This window comes from Phaethon aethereus (assembly GCF_964289735.1).
Source record: "Phaethon aethereus genome assembly, chromosome: 14".
Lineage (NCBI taxonomy): Eukaryota > Metazoa > Chordata > Aves > Phaethontiformes > Phaethontidae > Phaethon > Phaethon aethereus.
In genome coordinates, this window is record NC_138590.1 from 20546384 (window position 1) to 20570201 (window position 23818).

A 23818-nucleotide genomic window follows, 5' to 3' on the forward strand; every position below is an offset into this window, starting at 1 on the left:
ACTTTTTCAAAATTTACGGAAAATTTAATCAATATGCCTTAAATTATTTTACAGTAACTACAATACTGACAAGCATAACATTTTCAAAATGGTGTTTTTCTTGGAAGTACTGCAAGAGATTACTCTTCATCTACTAGTATGTGCACCATTAAGAAAAGAAACTCTAGTTGAAGTCATCTTCAGAAATCCAAGTTAACATACAGCTACTTAGACATCCAAATGTATTCATATTTCAAGTGTCACAGAATTACAGATCCCTTTAACTTTAAAGCAGCTGTTTTCTAATTCGTAATATAAGTATCTTAAATCCTGAAATACTATCACATCAAATGAATAAATGAATGAGACCAAAAGACCTTAAGAGTGTATTTGTTATAACACAGAAAACACTCGAATTGCTTGTGTTCATTTGTGCATTTTGCTTGTGGTAAGAGGGGACAGGAAATAGGTTCTTTATTACTGCAGATTTATTCAAAGAGTACCCCAAATCTACAGCATCTGCAGTTAACTTTTGCTGATAAAAAACCCTATCAATTTATAACCGCAATCCTTCTCCCTTCCCTAAAAAAATATAACGCAAAACACAAAAACCAAGCAAAAACTCCAACCTTCAAATAAACAACCAAAAGTTACTTTTCTAAAGATACAGGAATGGGAAAGAAATTACATTAACTTGATAAGCATGAACACTTATTAAAGCTATAGACACCTCAGGTCAATTGAAAATATTCAAAGTCCTAAAAAAGTGAACACGAGACATTTGTTTTCATTGTTCCAGATGATTCAAAACAGGTCTAAGTTTTGTGATAGCAACACTATACAGTTGTTTGCAGCTGTTTCTGGTCCAACCAAATGTTCCAAGTTGATGTTTTCGTTTTGGCCCACTGGAGTCCAACAGTTTGGACAGTCTATTCAAAACACAGAAATGAGAGCAAAGACTCCATACAATAAAGCACAGGGGTATGCTACTAGAAGTTGTTGTCCTTCCATTGCTAAGGCAGAAATAAAGATTTTGGAAGCAGAAAAGCTGCACCAGCCAATGATTCCAGCCGTGAGAATAATCCCCATCATTCCCCTGTAAAGACAGAAATAAAGAGGATTCATACAAGACTTGTGTGTATATACTTAAGTGGACTCCTTCTAACACCTTTTAAAGATTCTAAGATGAATTCTAGCTTTTATCTCTGACTTTTTAAATTAAATAATGCCAGTAAAGACTTCAGAACGATACTATTCTATTATGACAGCATAAAAAAAACCCCCAAATTAACTTTGTGCATATGAAATGTAAAAGCAGTAAAGCAATTGTAGCAAGTTCTTTCTGTTCAGTCTCTAATTTCATACAGCTATGAGGAATCACAGCAATTTTTCTTCTCTTTGTCAAATTCAAATTTGCATCTTAAATTATAAGTACTTTTAGACTTTACAGGTCCTGAGATTTGTCAGATTCAAAGCTGAATGAAAACAAACTTGATATTGTTATTTGAGTCTACGTATTTAAAAGTTGTTAACTGACATATGGATAAAACCAGTATTCACCTATCTTTAATCTGGTAAATACCTGAAGACTGTTGACATTTGTGTTTTCACTTACTACAAACTCCAGCCATACTCAAATTATATGCAGCTTCATAACTGAATATGAAAATTCCTTTAATAACTTCCTTCACCATCTCATAGGATAGGAATCTATTACTAAATTATAAAGTTTATGTACTTACTGCAATGAAAATACAATTGCAAAAGTGGAAAGTAGGATCATAGGAAGAAGACAGTATCCAAGGACACTAGCAACGCAGCCAAACGAGACACCCGTCATGCTCATTAAGTTCAGGAGACAAAACATCCCTAAACATCCGATTGCACTTATTCCATACACATAACCAAACTGAATTTTACCAGCCTGAAAGTCAAGCAGAGTAATGCCTGTTAGTTACCTGAACAACGAATGTCTCACACAAACAAAGGGAAAAGGAAAGAATGTTTAAAGTATCTTCATTTTCTCTGTCGTCCCCCACCCCCAATTCCTATATTCACATTCAACAGGCAGTATTTTCCCACAAGCTGAATTCCAGAACACCTGTATATTGTAGGCACCCAAGAGGAACATTTATCCCAACTTTATGTATCTTGATGAACAGATTTTGATCAAATTGTTATTATATTGATCTGGGCTGCAAAAGCTTATGAATTCTTTGGGGTTTAATCAACTAACTTCTTACACCAATTGATTACTTGCAACAATAATCTTCACAGAACTAGCGGATAAAGACCAAAAAATTGGAAGTCAGGAATTTCTTGACAAATCCAGAGCTGAAGTCCTTGAGTTTACGATAGGCTCCACAAAGTTATAGCACAATGTAAATTATAAGAAATTCCCAGAAACAGTTGAAGCTGAGCTGTAAAGCACTGCGTATGAATGGCAGAATTAACTCACCCAGATTTTAAAAAGTCAAATTTGGAGTTTTGCTTACTAACAAGCATACAGAAAGCATACATGCATTATTTCAAAACGTATGTATCCTATGTCACCATCTGTTTTTCCAACAAGATTGATGCATCTATCAAAACGTGCACAATGCAATGGTGCCCAGCCCTGCAGGAACTCGAAGTTGCTAAAGCTATGATGGTGTTTAGCTTCGAGGTCTGTCTCCCACTACTAACTTCCAAGCAAAGTTTACTTATAATCCAGCTCTCTTCTTCCTCAAGCGCTACAGAAAACAATCATATCTGCTTTAATCTTTTTGCTAGGCTAAGCTTGTTTTCTTTCACTACATTTTAAGAAAAAAAGCACACAGGGGAAAGTAATAAATCCTTAGGAAAAGAACATTCAAATGTATCTATTATAAACATGTCCATTAATTCTACTGACCTAGTTTCCATAAATAAGGGTTACCTATAAAAGTAGGCTTAAAGTCCCTTTGGTACCAAAACACTGTGTTCTAAGTGTCATAGCAATGTGAAATTTTAGGCAAAAATTAAATGCAGTGCCTGAAGACATTCAGAGGAAAAAAACCACGATTAAAAATATTGAAGCTTTCAATGACAAGGAAGACTGTTTGCTGCTATTTTGTCATTTCGTATTGGACACTTTTGAAACCTTAAAGCACAATCTTACTTCAATTAAGCTCAACTAAAAAAACCACCAGGCTTCAACAGCTGCTAACCTATTAAGAAGCATAAACAATTTGAAAGCAAGTTTACTTTAGAACTGTTTTACCAGACTGACTCTTCATGCAGATACATTAGGCGTGACTTTCGGTACTTATGAAACCACTTTTTACACATGAATTTTGAGTTTCCATGCCTCTTGAATGTCAGTAAAGAACAATTAATAAAAAGTATGGCGCAAAGAAATAAAATAAAACAAAATGGAAAAATAGACTCAAATATTAAACACCGTAAGAGTTTAAAAATAAACTCCTAAGTTAAGAAAGGAAATAAATATTCAAATATTTAATGTGTCCATTGTTCTGACTCCTGATAAGACAGGAGATAACAGAGTCGCTACAAAAAGATAAGGTATGATTCTGAAAGTAAAACATGTCCATCTATAAAAAAAACAAACAAACAGGTAAAAATCCGAGAACGTGTCACACACATCCCTGCGGCAAAAGGGCGCTATATTCCTCAAAAGCAAAGTATGAAAAGAAATATGAACTACACTGAAATAATTGCCACGCAAAAAACAAGCACAAAAACTTGGATTCAAAGTCCACTGAAGTAAAGCGATAGTGAACTCATTAACTGCAGTCAGCAGCGTGTGAAGCCCCAGCTCCTCTTTCATATACCTACAAATTCTTGGTCATGATGTGTTTTTTGGCCTCCATGCCAAGTAACTTCCAATAATCCTACAGGTAACTTGACTTTTTTCCCCATTGTTTCCAAGAATATTAATGCACAAACAGTAATATTTTGCAATCAATAGCTTACCAGTAACAATGTGGCTCCAAAAGCTAGACAGAAGACCATTGGTCCAGCCAAATCAGTCTCATTCATGATGCTGCCATCTGCCACTTTTAATGGGTGTAGCACTGTTAGTGTCTTCTGCCAGATGTGGTCAAAATTGATCCCCAATTCTACAAGTTACATGAAAAGAATTATGCATCTATTTCATTTTTTTCCCTTCCTGTCGCCTCTATTTGCTTCAGTCTTATTTTTCCCTGCCTCTCCACTTTTAAATCTCCTCCAGATACCATCCTGTGGGGACCAGAGAATTGAGCCATTCCATCTTTCCGCAAGCTGCTGAGTGTGCTGCCTCCAGAGATTCCAGGTCTCAAACGGTTGGAAGTGACAAGGTGGTTTCTAAAGGACCAAGTAAGAGCCTAAGTGCAGTGTTCTAGGTCAGCCCAAAAGTTCACTTAGCCCAGTACCCTGTCCCTGTAAGTGACCACAAGCTGGTATGTACGAAAGAGTATAAGCACAGAACACACAGATTCCCCAAGTCTCCAAAGACAGGTGGCTTAAGGATTTCTAATTCTAAGTAGCTCCTCTGTAGCTAATTGCCCTCAGTGGATTTCTCTTCCATAAAGCAGCCATTGAGCCCACTAAAAAACCCATCCACCCTTTTTAATACTCAGTGTTTCATGACAAGGAGTTTCACAGCTCCCTCCAGCTAGATAGAATCTCAAGTCGCCATCCAAACAGTTTGACCTCAGTTGTGCATCAAAACCTAGTTATGAATGCAGTTACTATTTGGCAACCTCAGGCTCTGGGAAGCATCTATGTAAACAAAAGATTTTTTTGAAGAATACAAAAAAAAAGCACAGCAGGGTGGTGGAAGGTATCACGAAGAGGTATAGGTGATAGGTATTATGAATACCCATCTCTCTAACCAGTAATAGTAAGGGTTTTTTCAGTTGTTTGGTACTGAACAATGATGGATATAAGCTGGAAATTGAAACCATCAATCCAGACACTAACTACATATCCATTCTGGCATTCTGCACGGGCTGTATTCTGCATGGGCATTTCTGCAGTTTTAGAATTTCTCTTTAGCAAGGAAGGATTTCAGTTCTAACCAAAGAATCAACTGAAACTACCTGCATCGATGTATTTTACAAAAAGTGGGCAATTATAAGTATTATTTGCAAAAACAGAAATGTTAAATGTTTTGTCACAGGAGCTGTATGAAGTCAGGTTATCCATTTAATTGATTATGTCTTCCACAGAGCAGCTGGCATGAAGTAATAAAGCACAATTCTAAAACTGCATAAGTTCACACAAGAACATGTATTTCATATACCAAAATACAGTTAAATAAAAAAAATTAATGAGAATTTCAAATCAACTGCATGCTTTCAGAAGTCTGGAATACACACCCTACTACTCAACTTATCCCTCAGCTGGGAAGAGTTTTGGATTTTGGCCATAAAGCATAAGTTATACCTTCTAATAGAGGAGGCTCATCCTCAAAATTACTTCCATAAAAAGACTGTGCTGAAGTTGGAGTGTATGTCTGTGTTGGCTGGTAAATCTGCCCTGTGTAAGGCTGCTGCTGCTGCATCATGTCGGGAGGGATGAATCCACTTTGTTGAGAGTATTCATAGCCTCCATACTGCCTGCAAAGATTGACATTGCATTATGGACAAATACAGAAATCTACTTTAAACACCTTGCAAAAGCAAAGCTTATTTTCAGTTAATAAGTGGCAGCAAACAATCATTTTTTCTTCTTTTTTAGAAAGTCGCATTAGATGATCCCCTACTCATATCCAGGCCTTTTAGGCATACAGCCACATTCATCAGTTCAAACCCTTATAACAATACTGTTAAGCTAAACAAGCTAATTTTTGCTATATATGCTAGTGTTGCTTTTTGGTTTTAGTCAGAGGCCTGGAGAAATGAGCATTATCTATTGACTGAATGAGCATTATCTATCGACTGAATTACTGTGACAGGCTGTAGACCTGTAAGAGTAGGAAAATTTTACATCTCAAACTTATTCAAATATTGTCCACTAATTACTACTGACATCTCGCTTGACGCCAGCATTAATTTGCTATTTAGAATGTTTATTTGCAAACTCACCATTAAAAAACAAAGTTGATCATACTATCACTTTTGTTACCCTCTACATTTAAAAAATGAGCTTATTAAAAAAAATAAAAAGCTGTTTTCCCCTTCACTTCAGTACTACGAGTATCAGGTAGCATTATGTCATATGAGGAATTATGATACAGACATTAAACACATTATGACATCTACTTACAAGACAGGATGCAGGGGAAGAAATGGGCAATTTTTCAGTTTCTATTTCATATATTCTCAATTATTTACTAACAAATCAATTTATACAGTCTTTGGAATACTTTCTATTATAGGTTTTATATGTATAAAAATATACGTTGCTACCTTTAAAAAAAAGCCTAATCAAAGCTATCTCTGTTCCTAAACAAATTTGTAAGTTATTCTTGCCATTAACTGTTTCCAAGTCTGACTAAAGATTTCAGTAAACACATCCAAAATATTGAACTATGTAAATATGAATATAAAGAAAAAGCCAGAACTCATTCTCCTTTCTTGCCTTGTGTTAGTAGAGTTCAGCTTCATGTAATCCTGATACTGTAATCCTTTTGAGGACACAAACAGGCATCAACCTGCCTCATCTATGGCAGGGATCACACATGTCACATAACCGACCAAAGCCCTCAGCTGAGACTGGACATTCACAAAGGACTCCTAAGAGCTCCCCATCCTAGAAACGTCTGCCACACTTGCCTTCTAAAGCCTAGGAATCACCACTGATGTTGCAGGCTCATTTATGTGACGCTGTAACTAATTTTTACTCCCCGAGTGAGTGACTAGAGATGGACTTAGAGAACAATGGTATTTATTTTACCAAAGATGTGAAGATTATTCATACAATTAAGACTGCTCATATAACTTTTCCTTCCATTTTCTAATGTTTGCTTTAAAACGTAGAAGGCAGAGTATGCAACATACAATGGCTTTGTATCTCCATTTATAGGCTGTAAGTTATGCACTTCATGAAATAGAGCAAGAAGAATTAAATTACAGGGAACAACAGCTGGTGGAAATGCCAATCCTTTTCTGAAAAAACAGACTATCCCAGAAGTATCTTAACTAGGGCCTGGACACTAAAGAAGTGTGACTGAATGGCTTTGCACAAGACTCTCGTTACACAAGTTCAAAAGGCATGCACAAGTTACTTGCTGTACGGTCTCCCACTGTAATCATAGGACTGTGCCTGGTCATCAATACTGTAACTCGTCTGGAAGAAGTCTGTGTTGAAGCTGTCAAACCCAGACATCGCAAGTTATCTGTAAGAGAACAGCGAGGTTTGCTCGGGTCTCCAAACCCAGCCCGAAAGGGAGCACTTCAGGGAGACGTACCCGCGTACGCCCTGCCCCGTGAGCCCTCCCTCAGGGCCGCCGTGAGCCCCCGAAAGGACCTGCGGACCGTTTCGGGATGGCCCTCCCCACCGCCCTCACTCAGGCCGACCACAGCCGCGCCGTGCGCCGTCCCAGCGCCTTAGCTGCCGCTCCAGCCCCCGGTGCCCCAGCCCCTCCTCTCCCTGCAGAGAAGCCACGGGAGTGCGGGCCAGGGGAAACGGCGGGCGGCCCCGCGACACAGACCCACCTGCAGCCCCTCTGGGCACAACCCCACAACCGCCACCGCGGCCCCTGCGACGTGTCACCCAGCGGCCCGAGCACTTCCGGGGTCACCGCGGCCGCGCGTGCGCACGGCGCGCTCGGCGGGGTGCCTCCACCGGGCATGCGCCGTTTCCAGCACCTCCCCTTGCCTGCGTGGCGCCTCCGCGCCTGTCGCGCACGCGCACCGTCGCGTTGCCAAGGGGACGGGGCGCGGGGCCGTGGCAAGATGGCGGTGGAGTGCGGGATGGCGGCTGTGGTTGGGGGTCGTTGCGCGTATTGCGTTGCTGCTGCTGGTGGCGGGGTTTGGTGGCTTCGGACTCGTCCTGCGGGAGGGCTCGGTCACCCCCTCAGGGCTGTGGGAGGCCTGGCCCTCGTGCAGCCCCGCGCGAGGAGGGAGCTGGCGTTTTTCCCTGCGTTGTCAATCTTCCTGTTAGAACTGAGGCTTCGAAGCCTCATGGCTTCTGCCTCCCGGATTTTTTTTCCTAAAATCTGCAGAAAAGCAAAACAGTGTCTTTTAAATACATGCGAAGAATAAAGTTCTGTCAGTATTTCACTTGGCATTACTAGTCAGTAACTCCTTTTACTGCTTTACCTGATCTTACGTGCTGAGAGTCAGATACCCCAGCTGTGAAATGGGAAGAGTAATGATGATGTATTGTGAAGTGAAGCTGTGATGCACTGTGTAACCACTAACTTATTTATTTTTACTCTTCCCTCCTCGTGCAGCCACCAATGACATGTAAAAAAATTAATTACGGCTGTAAATCTTTCCATCAATATCACTGCCTGAAAAGTCTGCAGAAATCCAGAAGGCAAATCTTGCTGTGGTTGTGCAGAGCAGATGCAATGGTGTAAAAAACATTACAGAGAAGCTGACCTCTTCCTCAGGAGGCACAGAAATGGACAAAGGTAGGGCTCTGGTGATGGCGGTTGCGGTTGCGTGGTCATCCAGTCTCTGTCACTGCTGCTTTTGCAGTTAGTCCTTAACCAGGACTCAAGCTACGGGGGAGCAAGGAGAGAGGCTGAATTTAACGGGTACGAGTAGCTCAGGAGCCCAGCAGCGATGCCCACCCGTGCTGCGGCCTTGTGCCCGGGCTGGGTCTCGGGGCTGGTCCCCCCCGCACCATCCTCCCAGGCCACGACATCTTCATAGGACTGGACTGCTCAGGCCGTTGGGACACGTGGCACTGCATCCCTGGCGAGCGATATACTCGAGGTGATTAACTTCCTGAAGTAAAGCATAAAGGCTGTCGGGCTTATGGCATCTGCCAGGTTCCCTGCGTTTGTTTATGCTCAGCAGCGTCATCTGCTTTCAGCTGGAGGCAAAATTTTGGTTTCACTACAGTTTACGTACAGGGGTAACATCAGAAGGTTTTCGGTAAGAGTTTAGTATTAATGCATTTAAGCTCACAGAGGAATTTATTACCAAGCAACTTGTTAATTGTCAAAAATCTCTTTCTTTCCAGGATTTTTCCCTATTATTCATGAAAAAAAAAATGGTATTGTGAATCCTTGTGTCAATGTGGAGCAGAGTAGGGACCAAATGCCATTTGCATGATTCAGACAGAATTCTTGTTGACATCAGTGAAAGAAAGTAGACTTTGGCCCTAGGGACATTATTTTGCAAAATGTTCATTTAAGGTTTTGTGGGGTTTTTTCCTTCAAGGCCACAGCTTAGTTACATGAGGTGGTTTTGCCTGCAGGTTTAGCACCTTGCTCCATGACCTGCCTAGATCTCGCAAAGGGAACAGGACGTGCTCTGTTCACTGCACGGATGGGAAAGTTTATGTGAAACTGCAGGTACTGAACAAAATGGAGGAGGTAATGGTGCAACTGAGTGAAAAGTAAATAATTGCTGTCATTTAATATTAGACCTTCATATGCTTTCACATGTCTGCATTAAATAAACTTAATGTTATCCTGAGGCTAGACAAAAAAATTTGCTAGAGCTATGAATCTTCTTGTCTTTATTAAAGCCCAGCTGTTAGCCTGTCCCTCACAAATAAGCTGCACGACCTGGCAATACTGTGGAATTCAGAAAAACATGACTGGGACTGTGAAGACAGAAGCTCCTTTCCTTCACAGTCCTTTGTCACTCACTGTTTAACCCTCTAGTTTCATCATTTTGCTCCCTTTTTTTCATGTAAGGCCAGGGGAAAAGGCTGTACTCAGACTGTTAATTAGAATTTGTTTTTATTAACTAGCTAAGGTCCTGGTGTTGAGCACAGGAAGACATGAGCATGCACTGCTGACTCAGGTGGGCTTTGTTGTGGACTGAGTCAGGAAAAACCCCGGCTAAGGTAGTTGAGCTGAAACTTCAGAACGAAATGAATCATGATTGCCACTTTATTGTCGCTGAATAGGTGCATGGTAATGAGGTTTAGAAATGTGTTAGCTGCACACACATAAACAGTTGCAATCCATGCTTCATGTAGCCTAATTTCTTATATGCATGCTGGAACCCAGCACTTGGCTGCTTGGGCACACATGCTTCTGCAAGTGTGTTTCTGTTTTGAAGGATGTGTACATTTCCCTTTGTTTTTTAAATTATTTTGGCTCAGGACATGATTACAGTTATTTTGTTACAAACTCTCATGTATGTAATCTTCTTCTAGTGAGATTACTGTATTTAAATTATAGTCCCGCTACAAGCCTCTCCTGTGAAACATATCTTGTGGTGCAGTGTACACAGTATCTCCTCAGAACAGCCTCCCAGAAAATAGGCCTGTTTGTAGAACTGAACGAAATAATGGTGGAGGAATTACAGCCAGAGATAATACAGAAATCAGTAACTGGGGTATAAGCTGCTTCTTGCATATTTATACTTCAGGTAAATCAGTGCTTGAAGACTGAGAAGACCTTGGCTTTCATGGAAGACCTGTGGAGAGTGCAGGCTACATCTGTGCCGCTTTGCTGAGCTGTGTGACTTCGCTGCAGTTCACTAGACAGTGAAATGAGACCCAAATCCCAGGCAGTGGGTTGTTCAGTTGTGACCTGCTGGTGAAATGCCCTTTGGCTAGAAATCTATTTGGATTTACTTAGATTATTAGAATTTACTCACAGCTTAGGTTGAGCTTTCATTAATTAGCGCTCTCTGCACTAGGCGTCTCAACAGTGCTTTAGGGTATCGACTGTCCCAGCTTTGCAGGACAGATTCACACTCGGCTGTAGCAGGGTGCAGTCTGACACAGGCCGGTGGGGGCAAGGCAAGGCGTTGCAGCTGCACAACTGCTTCATTCCTGTATGACTTGGAATGGGGACGGTTATGAACAGCCTGTCCCACCATGCCTGGAGGTACAACCTAGTCAGGCACCGAACGCTCCCTGGCAAATGCCGTCCCTTTCCGGAGGTGCCATCGCCAGCTGCACCTGTGTTACCTGGATAGGGGATCTGGTTTTGCAAGAGGCCTTGAAATGGCTCCAAGATGGGAAAAGACACTCGTAGAATTTGTACATGGGTTACACAGTGCTGATGTCATAATAATGCTTCTCATCGAGGACCAAGCTTTGTTTTAGCTGTAACATTAAAATAGGCACTATAATTACACCAGTGTTAATAATGGGGTAATTTGAACCAGACTGAGAATAGAAGTATTATCTTTATTGATATTCCTCCTTGTTGGAGGAAGGGAAAAAGGAGGGGAGGAAGAAGTCTCCTGCTGTAGGCTTTGCTATGGCAGAATTCATAAGGGAGCAAGGAAGTCCCTTACAGATGGGTGACTGAAAACAACGATTTTCATTTAATCCTCGCATGCTGATGTGAGTGTACATGAGGTCTCTGTCCGCCTGTACGTGCTGGGTCTACTGAAGTGTCAGGGACCCCCAGGATTGTTTGTATAGCAGATTGCTTTGTTGAACAGTGTCCATGAAATGCTAAAGGATTTGTCAGCGTTGCATATAGCAATTCTTGGCCAAAATGTTATCTGATGTACAACGATTGTTATCTAAATTAGTGGAATATGATTCCCCCTTACTGTCAGTTTTTGAAAACCTGGTGCAATGAATTTGCTTTGGATTCGGTGTCTGACATAAGGAGCATACAGCTTTATTTGCAGAAGCTGTGCCCACGCTCTGTATGTTACGTGATGGAAAAAAAATGTCGCATGTCTTCTATTTGAATTGTCTGCCTTGCACCATGCTCATGCTTGGATGCTGAGCAGCTGTGAAAGGTAGTCTTCCCCTTTGCCTTTTTTTGATGAAAATACATTATGCACTTGAGTTATGAATAAAAGATCAAGGGCAAATCTGTATAATGCTTTGCTATGTACTTGTTAATAAATGCTACTTTATGGTACTGACGCTCTTTTGCTAGCAGATCCTTTTCTTACAGAGATTCTGCCATTTAGTGTTTCTTAATGCTTTTTCTTCGAAGTGAAAGATTTGTTAGGGCTTCTTATTCACACATACTGATGGATTTCAGCAGATGAGATTTTCACTGTATTTAATTCACACTGCTGGATCAGTGGGTAATGTTATTTTAGCTCAGTATCATGCTTTTTCTTGCCTGGCTCACTTCTTGGGAGCTCAGTTTCTAGAGCTACCTGCGTGATGTGAAGACCACTCTACTCTAGGAATGATAGACACCTTTTAGAAAAGCAGCTGGGTGAAAGGTTTGTAGCTCTGCAAGACCCTGGAATTTATTCCTGCCAGGGCTCTGTTACTGTTCTTTGCTATGGATGGAGATTGGATTGGAAGTCTTGTTGGGAAACGCTAGCATCTGCTTACAGGACATGGTGTCTGGTTCTCAGTGAAACCACTGTCCCTTGCTCTGACAATAAGCCAGAATTGGGCCCAATGCATTTTCGGGGGAGGGGGTAGACATTTCTTTTTCTCTTTGCCATGCAAAGAGAAACTGCACTCAGAAATTCTTCTCAGAAACTGCACTCTCCTCTCTGGCTTGAAGGAGTTTTGCCCTGGTGAAATGTTGCATTGGGTCAGTATTTAGATATGAGGCTGCTGAGGAGCACTGACTGTTACAGGATATGTGGCTGACGGATCCTTAGGTGGCACCTTGAAGCCATTTCTGAATCAAAGCATAAGCCTAGAACTGCAAGTACTGTTTTCTTTCTTCCCTTTTTATTTTAACTATTGTGTGTAAAAAGCACCTGCAGTGATGAAAGTTCCCAAGTGGCTTTTTAGCTGAAATCTTCTGCCCAAAATCTAACTTAAGATTTTTTTCTTCCCAGAATTATTCCTTCCATTTCTGCTGGAAATTACTGCTACTTCTCCGAGTGCCCTGAAGTTCTGCATGGTGTTGCCAAATACTGATAAACAGCTTCGACATTTCTCCTTAATGCGTGGGTGACTTGATTCCTATTTATAGCTCGTGCATTCACACTGTGAGATGCAAGGTGTTATGTATATGTACCATTGCTACTACGGACCTAGCCGAATACTACCCTTTCTTGCTAACATTCATTGCTGCTTGTTTTAAGGCACCTTTTTTTAGCAGCCACAAAATTTGATTGAAGTCGGTTGTCCCATGATTTCCTGAAAGCACGAATGCTACTCTAGCACTTTGTCATAAGGAATGACCTCACACCTGTGAATGATGTCACATCATTAGTATATCGGGTTTAAGCATAGCTCTGCTGTGACTTTTGGAACATACGCTTAAAGCTCAGGCTAAATTTTCCCCTAGCTATATTGAAGGTTACGTAGGCATCTGTTAAAAGTGGAACATACTTCATCCTCCTCCGTTTGATAGATGCTGCTTTTCTTTTTCATCAGAGAACTGTAGCTGCTCTTCAAAGAAGCTGCGTTGGTTTTGCAGCTGAATGGGTAAGAACTTTAGCGTGGTCCTGACACATATTTTACATTTAGGTCACCAGTGCATTTGGCCCAGATTTTCAAGTTTCACTCTTCTCAGGCTGCATTTGATGGACTTGGCCAATGGCGTGTACTTAGCTGGGAAGCATTATGTGATGCTTTTATTACTGAAGTAATTTCATCAAAGGAAATTATATGATGTTACAGTAAAGTGATTGGAACATCCTGTGTAAAGAAATAAAAGCAGGAGTTGATTTTCTTTCATTTATTATTTGAAAAGTGCAGATACATTTCTAAAGCTGTTGTGATGAAAATTCTAATGTTTTTGTTCTTTTCAAAGGGCAATTCTGATTATAAATTTTTCAAAAAGACTTTGAGCTTGAATATCTCTGTATTCGCTAATCACATGTTATCCATGTCAGAAGGCTTCACAGAGGCTTGTCAGGAATCACAAGTTGTTGTAAGACTCTCTTATCACCACACCATTTCCTAAGCACCTGCACATCAAACTTACTGTGTTGTCTCCACTTGGCCCCCAAAACTCATACCCAGGTGATCTTTATCCCACTGCCTTGCTGTTTTGGATCTTAATTATACTTTGTGATCACAAATGGCTTTGGTGCTTATTTGAACAAGATCAATTTTTACTGGGCAGAGTGAACTGATTCTTCAAGCCCTGCATATATGACATCACTGGCTTTATGAAAATTGATTTAAATATTATTGCAGCATGTTAACTAACATTAGTAACTGAAGTATTCAAAAAAGCTGATGCAATACTCCTTGCTTTGAACAGGGGCAGCACTAATGAGCTTAAATCCCAAAGGAAGCCATCATTTCATCTGACCGGTCACGTAGATGTTAAAGCCTGTATGCACTGAGTGTGCCAGATGCCTAAAAAAGTAATGAAGACATCTAAGTTAACATGTTCTCACATCACACCTTTAAATCCTCCTTGTAAGGGTTATGGAGCACTTGACAAGTACTTCTTCAGCTGGTCTACCGGAACTGCGAGCAAAGATGCACAAGACTGTCTTTTTCTGAGGTACGACAAGCAGCCTCTGCAGTGGTGCTGGATTCTGCTGGTTTGAAAACCAGAAACCAGATCCAGAGGTAAGAGACAGAACCTTGGCTCCGGAGCCCAGCAGTTGCTTCAGACTTAATGCATTGATTAAAGTAGAAATCAAGGGTTTGATTAACTGGTCAAGGTTCTCAGGTTTGAATTTGAAAAATCTGCAAGTATACAAGTTACTGATTTTCTGCCTTAGCCTTTAAAATTGTATATTTTACATTAGCATGTTGTGTTAACTGCGGGCTTTTTTTAAATTATGGCCATGTTTTCAGAAGAATCCTGTTGAAGTATCTGCAACTTCAGGGCAGTCAACAACAAAAAAACCCTGCAGATGGTAACTTCCTCACACGAAGATTTCACTCTGAAGCTTCCCCTCCAGGTTTTGGTCGAAGTTTGAGTAAAAGGCTTTATTTTGCCATGCGTTTAGCACTCAGTAACCTATTCTTGCCCCGATCTTATGCGCTAGACCCAAAGCCGGACTCCCCCGCTACCGCGGCGCGGCCGTACAGGAAATCGCTGGTGGGTGCCGATCGTGGCCGGCATTACCACGCAGCTTCACGCCTTGCCCTCTGCCGACGTTTCGTGCCGTGCTGCTTTAGCCCGCGCCTTGCGCCTCACGCCCCGCGGGGCCCGGCCCGGGCCGAGCGGCCGCTGGGGGCCGCCGCCATGGCCGCCATGGCCGCCGCGGCCGCGGGGTGGCGGTGCCGGCGCGCCCAGGGCCGCGCGGGGCGGGCACGGCGCCGCGGCCGCCGCTGCCCCCGCTGCAGCCCCGCCAAATCCGGCCGGTGCGGGGCCGCCGCTGGCACGGCCAGCCGCCGCCGGGGTGCCACCCCCTCCCGCCCGGTGGTGGCGGGGCTCCTCGGGGCTGGCCGCTGCCCTTCCCGCGCGGCTGCCGGGGAGATGCGGAGTGCCGGCAGCCTGACAAAGTCGCGCTCCTGCCTGCAGGCCGCGGGCGGCCGTGCCGGGAGCCCGCACCCGCCGGGCGCTCCCACCCTGCCCGCCCGCGTCGCCGGCTGAAACCGCCGCCGTGCCTGCGCGGCGCCGGGAAAGGCACGTTCGGGCAGCGGGCGGGCGCTCCGGCTGCAGGGGGACGGCAGGAGGGGAGCGGGGAGGAACTTTCCCCGAACTCGAGCGGAGCGGGCTGCAGCGCCGCCCGGCCCCGGCCCGCTCCCGGCCCGGGGCGCGGGCGCCCACCCCGGCCCGACTCCTTTAAGATGATGCAATCGGCATCGCCCTCCGCGCTCCCGTCCCCGCGCCGCTGAGCAGAGCCGCGCAGCGTGGCGCAGGGGCGCGGGAGCGGCCCCCCGGCCCGGCGGGGCGGAGCGGGGCGGCCCCGGCCCCGGCGGGGAGATGGTCGCGCCGCCGGCCGCGCTGCCGCCCCGGGAGTCGCCGGAGCCCTCCCGCGCTTAGCGCAGGCTGCGGGGTTTCTGCAAGTCATCGCCCCCCGCGCTGCCCTGCCCTGCTCTCACGGAGCCCGCTCGGGTTTATTCGGGCGGTTGTGCCCGAATTTTTCCTCCTCCCCCTTCGCGCTTTGTATCTCAGTTTCCCTCGGCGCCCGCCACGGTTAACTTCCCTGCGAGTCGGTTTAACTCCGGGGCTCGGCACGGGTGTTGCCGAGAGCACTTCCCGCCGGCGCTGTCCCTGGCTGGGCTCGGATTTCCCGCTAGCTGCGCTCTGTGTGGCTGCATGTGTGTTCCGAGTGTCCGGAAATTTTGCTTTCCTTTACAAGAGCCATGCGTTAATTGTCACCAAGGTAAGACTCGCTGTTCTTGTTCCCTCATGTGCATGTCTAAAGCAGATATTTCTTTAAAGATGAAGTACGTATTTATTTTAAACGGTGGAGTCATCTGTAGGGCTTTCAGTGATCAGTACTTGTGAAAAAGCAGCGTAGAACTTGCAAAAAAAATAGACCTATTTAGCAGGGGATCTAGCCCAGGTTTCTGAACTGATAGGCTTTTCTCTGTTGCAGCTTCTGTGATGCTTGAAAGAATAATCTGTGTCTCATTTTGCTTTCCCTTTCGACAGACCTGCGAATGACCATAGGTTTGGCTTGACCTTGATTCTGATGGCTTTGTTGGAAGATCTAAAGATGCGATTGCATTTCATGAAGTGATTGCTCCCCAGCCTCTATGGCTTAGGGTATAAGCCACTTCTGCCACACTGTCACTCATGGACAATTCAGATTCTTTTTTAAACAAATCTTTTGGCTATTTTTCTTTTCCCACTTCCCCTTTCCCCACTGTTTCTCCTTAATGTTGGGAGCCTTATTCTATGCTTGGATGTGATTGATTGATAATCCTGCTGCTTCGTGCTGCTGATTTCTGTTTTAAAGTACAATGGCTCTAAGTGGCAACTGCAGGACTTACCTTCCTCCTCGAGAGCAGGGGACTGGGCTGCACTCCTTCCCGGAGGTAGTGGAGCTAAATGTGGGTGGCCAGGTTTACTTCACTCGCCATTCCACCTTGGTTGGCACCCCTCAGTCCCTGCTGTGGAAAATGTTCACCCCAAAGAGAGACACAGCCAACGATCTGGCCAAGGACTCCAAGGGAAGATTCTTCATCGACAGAGATGGCTTCCTTTTCCGCTATATTCTGGACTATCTCAGGGACAAGCAAGTGGTTCTGCCTGACCACTTCCCAGAGAAGGGAAGGCTTAAGAGGGAGGCTGAGTACTTCCAGCTCCCGGACTTGGTCAAACTCCTGACGCCCGACGACAACAAGCAAAGCCCTGATGATTATTGCCACAGTGACTATGAAGAGGTCTCCCAAGGCAGTGACACAAGAATATGCCCACCCTCCTCACTCTTGCCACCTGATCGGAAGTGGGGGTTCATTACCATCGGGTATCGGGGGTCATGTACTATTGGCAGGGAGAGCCAAGCAGATGCCAAATTCAGGAGGGTCCCAAGGATTTTGGTTTGTGGAAGGATTGCTCTGGTCAAAGAGGTCTTTGGAGAAAGTTTGAATGAAAGCAGAGACCCAGACAGGGCTCCAGAAAGGTACACCTCCAGGTTTTATCTCAAGTTCAAGCACTTGGAGAGGGCTTTCGACATGTTGTCCGAGTGTGGATTCCACATGGTGGCCTGTAACTCCTCGGTGACGGCTTCCTTTGTCAACCAGTACGCAGATGACAAGGTCTGGTCCAGCTACACCGAATATGTCTTCTACCGTAAGTACAAGACATTTCTGAGGGAAACATAGCTATCTGTTTTAAGCTGCGCTCTTCTGCCAACTGTATGGTTCTCAAAGCACGAAAATTTCCTTGTGTCTGCTGCGGACTGAGCCTCTATTTAGGTCTGGGGGGATACGCTTCAGCTTAAGCTTTCGAAATGTAAAGCAAGGCTGAACTCGGCGGCTTGGTCTTGGCTAGGTGGCAGCACAGACTGCCAGAAGCACCCCAGAAGCATCCCCGTGGCTGAAGGATGCTGCTGTCTCCGGATGCGTAAATCAGCCATCCGACTGCCTTGCACGCTTCCCCGGTATGTGCGGGATGCAATACAGCCTTGCAAACACACCGCAGATTTAATTACAGAAAATCTGCAAATGGGATTCAATTTACAAAGGTAATAGCTGCTTGATAATAGTCAAACACAGTGCGCCAAGCCATCTGTCAGCACACACAGGGAAGGGAAAACAAAATCCTGTCCCCCTGGCTGCTTTTCAACAGGGGCCCTTCTCGGAGCCGCTGATGTGCTGCGCAGTGAGGGCTCAGAGCGGAGAGAGTTGCTGTGCCTCGTTATGCAACATGCCTCTGAAAAACACACTATCCTTGTAATGAGAAGTGTCTGGCCTGCTTACTGCAATCACATCAGATCCCATACTGTTGTGGTAATTTTCGCTGATGGCTCCAGCAGGCTCATTAACTTTCTAAGTTGATGTTCAGGTAGAGGCACCGTTACCAATGGTAACATGAGGGTAATTTTGATTCTATAATTCTGTATCAGAAAATCATTCCGCCACTGCTGTGCTTGAATATTTGAGAGGTTCATGAGGCTGTTTTCCTCCATTTTCATTTCAACAGGGTGAAGGTTGGAACATTTTCCCGGTCCATTTGTAGAAACGGGCTTTAGCTTGCTGCTGCTTTGGATGAGGGGTTTAGAGAAGGGTAACACTTTGCCCGCAGACCTGCTGCGCTGTACGCGGTGCTTACTGTTAGCAGGCTTGGTAACGTGGAGAGCTGAGAAAAGTTTTAGGTGAAAGATGTATTGGGAAGTGAGTAGTTTGTGTGTAATAACTGGATTCAGCACCATCTACTCTTCCGCCTCGGCTCAACAGGCAGCCCTAATCTCCTTATGTAATGATGCTTAAGTTACCATCCTGAAAAGCCATCTGTATTTTTGACATGCACAAATTTACTTAAAATTAGTTTTCTAGCTGGATTTCTTAGCAAAACTGTTCTAAGGTCATTGATCAGCTTATATGCCAAGGGGGATGGATGATTTCTATTATTAGGCTTCTGGTGTTTGAAATCATAGTGTCTTGTGCAAGTTATAGGAGAGCAATTAATGTAGTTAAAGGAATGGATTAGAACAAATTGTGTTTGCATTTATGTTTAAAATTGGGAGAAAAGACAAGTTCTTTATAGGCACAACGGTTTGCTAATTGAAGAGAGGATGCAGGTAGGTGTTGCACGAATTAACAAACACAGACTCCTGATTTTCATATTACTCAAATTTTAACCTTCAAGGATTGCTCGTTGCTTCCACAACACTACAGCTAGGGCTAGGTACTGAAATGACAGGTACCTTACAAATTTTGGAGAGTGAAAGTCACAAAAATGTTCTCTCACCAATGCAGGGAAAGCCCAATCCAGTTAAAGTTCCTGGAAAGACTCATCCAGTTCAACTCATATCAGTTGGCTCTTACCAATTTTGTGGATTTTTGACACTGATACAGTTCAGAGATGGATTTTTCAAAGGGTCCTTCCCTATGTAAAAGCTAAAGCAATGACCGTGGTGCCAAATAACTCTCATTTATCTCGATCCAGATGGGTCTGTTAGGCTCTGTGCCATTTGCTGCTGCTGCGATGGGGCTGCTGGTGGGCTGCAGAGGTTCTCCAGCCGCGCGCCTAGGGTCTGGCTGCAGTCAGCCGACCCGAGAGCAGGCACGAGATCTGGTCTACGGGATTCTCCTGGAGCCAAAGAAATCCCTTTCCAAGTCTCCCGAAGTCATTTCATTTGGAACTTTGAGGACCAATAAAATTGACATCTGGCTTTCTAGCAGAACGTTACAACTTCTCTGCAGCTGCTTAGCCATAATTATTTAATTACAAACTGCCAACTGTGTCTACATAAGCATTAACTCATCAAGCTGTTGTGATCAGGTTAATGGGCCTAAACATGGGAGGTGTCCAATACAACTGGTTAGGCAGATGCAGAGGTGGTCTTTGCAGAGCCGGTCAGTAGCTCTGAGGGGCTCTTCAGAGGGGGGACAGGATGATTGTTTCCAAAGGAGGAGGAATAGAGGGAGGAACATTTTTTTGATACACCAGACACATTGTCTGCTCCAAATACTACTCAGAAGGTAAATGCCTGTGGTTGGCATGAAGATAAAGAACCTTCTTCATTTGCAAATCCTTTTGGAAGTAGATCAGATGGACTGAAGGGGGTGTAAACTGTGCAGCTACTCACATGGGCACAGCGCGTGCTGTTAACAAAATTGCACGAGTTATATTGTGTGATGTTTTCTCCCCTTGTTCAAATTCAGGTGCTATTAAGGCTAATGGGAGACTCATGTTCTCTGTGGAGGAGGGTCTCCCAAGATGCAGGGCATGCAGAAGGCGTCCGGTGCAGCAAACCTGCTGCTGTTCTGCTGGGCGGGTGGCGAGACGGGCGGCAACGCCAGCACTGGGGATGACGGTGCAATCCTCGGAGGGCAGCTGGGCTCCGCTCCAGTTTCACGTCGGCCGATGCAAAGGAGGGTTTGGAGACGGACTGTGTTGGTACATTAGAGCTGTAATTAAGCGGTTCTGTGGAACGCAGTGTCTGCGTGGAGGGCGGGCGGGAGTCATGGCCTGGCTGCGGCTCACGCGTGGAGTATGAGTTAAGGATGTGAGGTTCTGCTCATGCTTTTTCTTTCTCTTTGGTTTCTCTTAGGTCAAAGAAGTTTACTTAATTTATATAGAGGCTAAGGTTGGATTTTTGACTTAAATGATTTTGTGTTGGTTTTTTTTTCTCCTGTTGTTGTTTTGATGATGGTGAAGTAAAACCTCATCTCCAAACACTCTCATTTTTGAAGAGGGTGATAGCCTGTGCTTGGATCTTAATTTTTAAATGTTTTCAACCTTTACGATGGCATGAATCAAAAATGTGCACTTGAACATCTGGTAAATGTTGTGGCGGGGGCGGGGGGTGTTACAGCATATGGGCTGGCTCAGCCTTTGCAGCCTGGCCCCGTTCCTGACTTCGCAGCGGCAGCGGCACGCTCTTTTTCACCACCTCCCATAACCTACAAACCAGCTCCTTCTGCCTGGTTCCAAACGTGCAGCATTGCCAGGGCTGTGGGTGAGAGTCCTGCACGTGGATGTTGTGCTTCCCGGAAGAGCAAAATGACAGGTTGGAAACGGAGAAGGCTTGAGCTTCAGACGCAGGTCAGCAACACGGGGGGCTGTGTGCGCGTGTCTGCAGGGCAGCTGGGGACCGAGCGACGTGGCAGCGGGGTGCGATGGGGAGAAGCTGCATGGCAGCCCCTGTCTGCATATTGCTGTTGCCCCCGAAAGCCCCGATGTCACGTCCCTTCTCTCGCTGCTTGTCGGTGGCAGAGACTGCAGTAGGTTCTCAGAACAGTTCACAGTACAGAGGGGAGATCTTGACCCTAATGTGTCACGCCCAACCCCTTGCTTTTACCGTCGTGGCTCCCTGCACGGCCATGGGTGGCAGCAATAAGGAGCAGGGTTGGCACCACAACGAATGGGTTGCCCTCTGCTCAGCTGGAGCTCTAAGGAGCGGGGCGAGGAGAGCTACTGGGCAATTAGGAACAAATATAGAAGAAGTACAGATGGAGGAAAAGGAGAGAAAATTCACACACAATCTGGAGAGAAAGAACTAGGGGAAAGATGGGGGTACCGACAACTACACCAAGACACGACGAGGGAGAATTTGTTAGATACATCAAGCCCTCGGTTTAACCCAAATGTTTTCCTGCAACAAGCAGGTGGAGAGGGGTTGACAAATGCTCCTTCAGGTTCACTAGTGGAAAAGAATATGGGGCTTTAGACAGACGACTGCCCCTGCCCTTCCTAAGGCTGTGTTTTGCAGTCTGAGCAAGCATGAGAAAATCAGGACAACGGCCTTGCACTGGCCACTTCACATCTGCACATGTGGAGCAGCTCAAGCACCTGCAGATGTTCAAAGGAAGCTGTGAGATGTTCCTGAAAGCCAAAAATTCATTAACAAGGCTCTTGCTCCTGAAGGACACGTGCTGCCTCCACTGTGCTAGGGGCAGTTGTTGGCCGTCTCACCCCACCCTTTCAAGAAGATGCTGGCTGGGTCTGCTTTTCGCTTGCTGGTAGGAGGCTGATGTGCAGAGATGTTTGTGAAGTAGGTTTGAGATTATCCTGGTATAAACAGATGAATCTTCTGGTGTGGGGCAGTGCGGGAGGGAAGAGAAATGCCAAGCAACACCCTCTGCAAACGCGCTCTGATGGCGTTCGTTGGACGTGTATCTGTAGGATAATCCTGCTGTCCTTTATACAAGATGATCCACTGGGGATTCATGCAGCTAGCTGTAGCCCGTCACTTTGTATGTGTGAACAGAGCCAAAAGCTCCCATACTGATGTGCGTATCACTGACTCATAAATGGATTGCGTGGTAGAAATTTGACTAACACAGCTGAATGCTCTTGCACGGTGACACCTGCAGCTGTGCTGTCAAATGGGTTGGAAGTGGCAGAGGAGTATCACCTATTTTCCCCTCTCTCTAAACTGATACTGCCATAGGTTCTAGTAGTTGGTTCTGTCTGGTTTTAAATCAGTGAAGATCAAAACGACCCAAAAAAGGTAATAAAATAAAGTCTAATCCAATGAACAATGCAAGCTTCCTCTCCTGTTGACAGGAGATGTTTCTGTTTCCAGGTAATTATTGTCATCATCAGTGAATCTGGTCCATCTTGCCAAACGAAATGCTCTCTCACGAGGATGCTCATCTGGAGGGGGGCTGTGATCGGCCACGCCTGCTAGCATATTCATGTCAGAAGGACCTTGCTCCTAGCGGTTTTGGCCAGACGGGAGTGACAGTTGATTTTTTCCCAGTTTGTCATGGCAGACTGAAAAGCCTGCAGAGTTTTTGATCAGAGTTACTCCATAGATGAAAAATGCTATTATTTCTTGGAAACCAGAAGTGTCAAATCTGATTGTTAGATTAGTCTAAGAATCTCCAGCTCAATGGATAACCGAAGCAAGACTTGGTAAAAAAGTTGGTTGGATATAGGACTCTGAGTTCATTCTAACAATGTGACGTTCAGGAACCGGCAAGGATGGCTTTTGGGACCTGGCCCTTGTCTCTACCCAGTACTCACGGCATGGTTGGTTATTTCATAGCCCTTTGGATATGATCTTCACTGGCTTGAATGTTGGTGTTTAGTGCGGTTGTACGGAGCCGTTACCGTGCTGCTCCAAAACACCCCTCGGCGATGCGAGTCCTCCCTCGGTCACAACGCCTGCGCAGTTGCCCGATGGGCTTCCTGCCGAGGAAGGTCCTTGCCCCTCTGTCCCGCGACTGCGGAGGCCTCTGCGGTGGAACGGGGTTTGTGGGTTCAGGGGATAAAGCCAGCACTGCCCCAAGAGGTCGTTGAGTGGGTTTTGATCGGGTGTTTGCGCCTTCCTGCTCTTTCCAAGCTGTCAGGAGGGCTGCCTGCGGTGCCGGCATCGGGGAGGCGATGGAAACGCTCGCGCGGGGTGCGGTGAAGCGGGGGCCTGGCCGCGGGCACGGGCGGCTCCGCGTCCTCGCGGTGCCCGGCCACCACCTGCGCTGCCGCAGGGGCAACAGGTACGGGCCGGAGCAGAACCGCGCCCGTGACGCGTGCACCGCTGCTGCTCTTGCTCTGGGATCCAGGGAGGGACGGTCGTGACTGAAGCGTTAACCAGGGAGGGCTGGCGTTTAGGGGGGAAAAAAAAAATCAACGTATTTTAAACCAGTCTTGAGCTGGACGTTTTCCAGGAAGGGCGCGCACGAGGTCCCACAGCACCGTTCTGGTAGGCTGCCTGGTCAGAGGAGGGTTTTGCTGTAATAAAAGTAGATGTGTGCCCGTGAGATATTCCCCCACTGGTGTCCTGGGGAGGTGTGGAAACGGGGAAAGCCCCGTCTGCTGCCCTGGGACGCAGAATCGCGGGTGGAAGTGGCCCAGCGTCCCCGGGCTGCTCTCTGC

General features: G+C 45.4%; 2 protein-coding genes across 2 annotated transcripts in view; one reads left to right on the forward strand and one right to left on the reverse strand.

The window, feature by feature from the left end:
- Nucleotides 1-912: 912 nt before the first annotated feature.
- Nucleotides 913-7272, reverse strand: YIPF5 (Yip1 domain family member 5; the record flags this gene model as incomplete). The annotated part of the gene is made up of 5 exons (XM_082006046.1): nt 913-1075; nt 1722-1903; nt 3934-4079; nt 5389-5561; nt 7172-7272. The coding sequence occupies 5 exons, from the start codon at nt 7270-7272 to the stop codon at nt 913-915; spliced, it is 765 nt and encodes a 254-aa protein (XP_081862172.1).
- Nucleotides 7273-16753: 9481 nt separating this feature from the next.
- The window catches only part of KCTD16 (potassium channel tetramerization domain containing 16), a 76719-nt gene continuing 69654 nt past the window's right edge, over nt 16754-23818 (forward strand). The window contains exon 1 of the mRNA XM_082006069.1: nt 16754-17623. Coding sequence (XP_081862195.1) covers nt 16792-17623 — 832 coding nt within the window. The 5' untranslated portion in view covers nt 16754-16791. The remainder of the gene's footprint in view (nt 17624-23818) is intronic.